We start from the raw sequence: 2673 nt of genomic DNA on the forward strand, positions 1-2673 counted from the left end.
TATCTGGCTCTGAAAATGTCCATTTTGGATGTGTTTTGTTACCCTCCCCAGTGCCACTTTAACCTCTGGAGGGGCACTGGTGTCACTGGCACCCATGGGGACACCCTCGATGGCCCTTTCAGGACACCCAGACCCCCTCAGCCCTGGGGTTAAAGCTCAAGGGCAGAAATTAATGGGGAAAGAAACACTTTGGCATTTGCAAACTCTGCCAGATCCCGCAGCACCCTTCTCCCCGGGGATTCCAACAGGCAGGAGAGAGTTTCCTTTTCCATTCATGGGCAGCAGAATTGGCCAGGTCTGGGTGGTTTATATTTTATATTTATTTTATATTTTTTATTTTATTTATTTTATTTATTTTATATTTTCTATTTTATATTTATTTTATGTTATATTTTTATAATTTATGTTTTCTATTTTCTATTTTAATTTATATTTTCTATTTTTTATTTTTTATTTTTTATTTTATATTTTATATTTTATATTTTATATTTTATATTTTATATTTTATATTTATTTAATATTTATTTATTTTTTATTTTCTATTTTTTATTTTCTATTTATTTTATGTTTTATTTTTATATTTTCTGTTTTCTATTTTATATTTTTATTTATATTTTATGTTTTATGTTTTATGTTTTGTATTCTATATTTTCTATTTTCTATTTTCTATTTTCTATTTTCTATTTTCTATTTTCTATTTTATATTTTATATTTTATATTTTATATTTTATATTTTATAAATATCTGATTTCCAGAGCGGGGTGGGAACAGCTGCAGCCTCTGCTGTGCGTGGATTCCCCAACACCTGATCCCAAACCCATCCCAGGAGGGACCCAAAGGAGATCCCACCAGCCAGGAGGGTCAGATTCAGGCTGATGTGGGACCCAAAACCTGATCCCAAATCCAAAAGGGACCCAAAAGGGACCCAAAGGGGATCCCACCCACCAGGAGGGTCAGGTTCAGGCTGATGTAGAACCCCAAACCTGATCCCAAACCCATCCCAGGATGGATCTAAAGATCTCCCCTTCTAGGAGGGTCAGATTCAGGCTGATGTGGAACCCCAAACCTGATCCTAAATCCAAAAGGGACTCAAAAGGAACCCAAAGCAGATCACACCTGCCAGGAGGGTCAGATTCAGGCTGATGTAGAACCCCAAACCTGATCCCAAACCCAAAAGGGACCCAAGGGAGATCCCCCCTGCCAAGAGGGTCAGGTTCAGCTGATGTGGAACCCCAAAACCTGATCCTAAATCCAAAAGGGACCCAAAAGGGACCCAAAGGGGATCCGCCCAGCCAGGAGGGTCAGGTTCAGGCTGATGTAGAACCCCAAAACCTGATCCCAAATCCAAAAGGGACCCAAAGAAGATCCCACCCGCGAGGAGGGTCAGGTTCAGGCTGGTGTGGGACCCAAAACCTGATCCTAAATCCAAAAGGGACCCAAAAATGACCCAAAGGGGATACCCCCTGCCAGGAGGGTCAGGTTCAGGCTGTCACAGCTGATATTCAGCTGATATTGAATCCCCGATCCCAAACCCATCCCAGGAGGGATCTAAAGGAGATCTCCCCTTCCAGGAGGGTCAGATTCTGATGTAGAACCCCAAAACCTGATCCCAAACCATCCCAGGAGGGACCCAAAGGAGATCCCACCCACCAGGAGGGTCAGATTCAGGCTGATGTAGAACCCCAAAATCTGATCCCAAATCCAAAAGGGACCCTAAGGGGATCCCACTGCCAGGAGGGTCAGGTTCAGGCTGATATTGAATCCCCGATCCCAAACCCATCTGAGGATGAACCCATAGCAGATCCCACCAGCCAGGAGGATTTTTCTCTGCAGGAAATTTGGGATCCTCCCCTGCTCTCAGCACCTTTGCTGGCTCCCTGTGGGTTTTCCTGGGCAGGGGGGTGGCTGGACTGGTTTCCACACCTCAGRGGGAGGTGTTGGGTGTCCCAGGGAGGGTTTGGGGCCAGAAGGACACGGTTTGTGGCCCCAATTCCAGCTTGGGAATTCCAGCTTGACTCACCTTGCAGCAGAGCTGCCAGAAGGAACAKCAGCACCATGCCCGAGAGCTCCCTCATCAAAAATCTCACAAATCTCACCCTGGGGATGGGGTTTTGATAATTTCTGTGATATCAAACAAAAGAGAGAGGTTGTGGTGAGCACTGCATTGCTCAGAGCACAGCGCTGCCTCCCCGGGGGCTCCCAGACCCAAAATAGGGGAATTTCAAAGGGAAAAAAGGAGATCGTGGTGTCTGAGGGACCTCCTGTGGGGCTGCTGTGGCATCAAGATTTCCCTTTTTCCTTTTCCCTTTTCCCTTTTCCCTTTTCCCTTTTCCCTTTTCCCTTTCCCCCTTTCCCCTTTTTCCCTTTCTCTTCTCCACTTTCTCCTTTTCCCTTCTCCCCTTATCCCTTTTCCCTTCTCCCTTCTCCCTTTCCCCTTTCCCCCTTTCCCTTCTCCCCTTTCCCTTCTCCCTTTTTCCATTCTCCTTTTTCCCCTTCTCCCTTCTCTCCTCTCCCTTCCCTTCTCTTTTTCATTTTTTTTAATTTCAGCTCAAGAAACACTAGGAGAAGCTGCCCATCTTTTTTTTTTCATGTGTTCTTGGCCAACAAGGCCTCTAATTTAATTTATAGCTTTAAAAAGAAAAAAAATAAAGGCAGGCTACCTTAAAAAGAGAA

At 44.6% G+C, this 2673-nt stretch overlaps 1 protein-coding gene across 1 annotated transcript in view; it reads right to left on the minus strand.

Annotated features, from left to right (window-relative positions):
- The window catches only part of LOC130585015 (polymeric immunoglobulin receptor-like), a gene marked incomplete at its 3' end in the record, with an annotated part of 5238 nt that extends 3181 nt beyond the window's left edge, over positions 1-2057 (minus strand). Inside the window, exon 1 of the mRNA XM_057385313.1 lies at positions 2021-2057. Coding sequence (XP_057241296.1) covers positions 2021-2057 — 37 coding nt within the window. The remainder of the gene's footprint in view (positions 1-2020) is intronic.
- Between the last annotated feature and the right edge of the window lie 616 nt (positions 2058-2673).

The sequence above is a fragment of the Malurus melanocephalus genome, unplaced genomic scaffold (assembly GCF_030028575.1).
Source record: "Malurus melanocephalus ecotype Western Australia unplaced genomic scaffold, MMel_1.1 scaffold_808, whole genome shotgun sequence".
NCBI classification, from domain to species: domain Eukaryota; kingdom Metazoa; phylum Chordata; class Aves; order Passeriformes; family Maluridae; genus Malurus; species Malurus melanocephalus.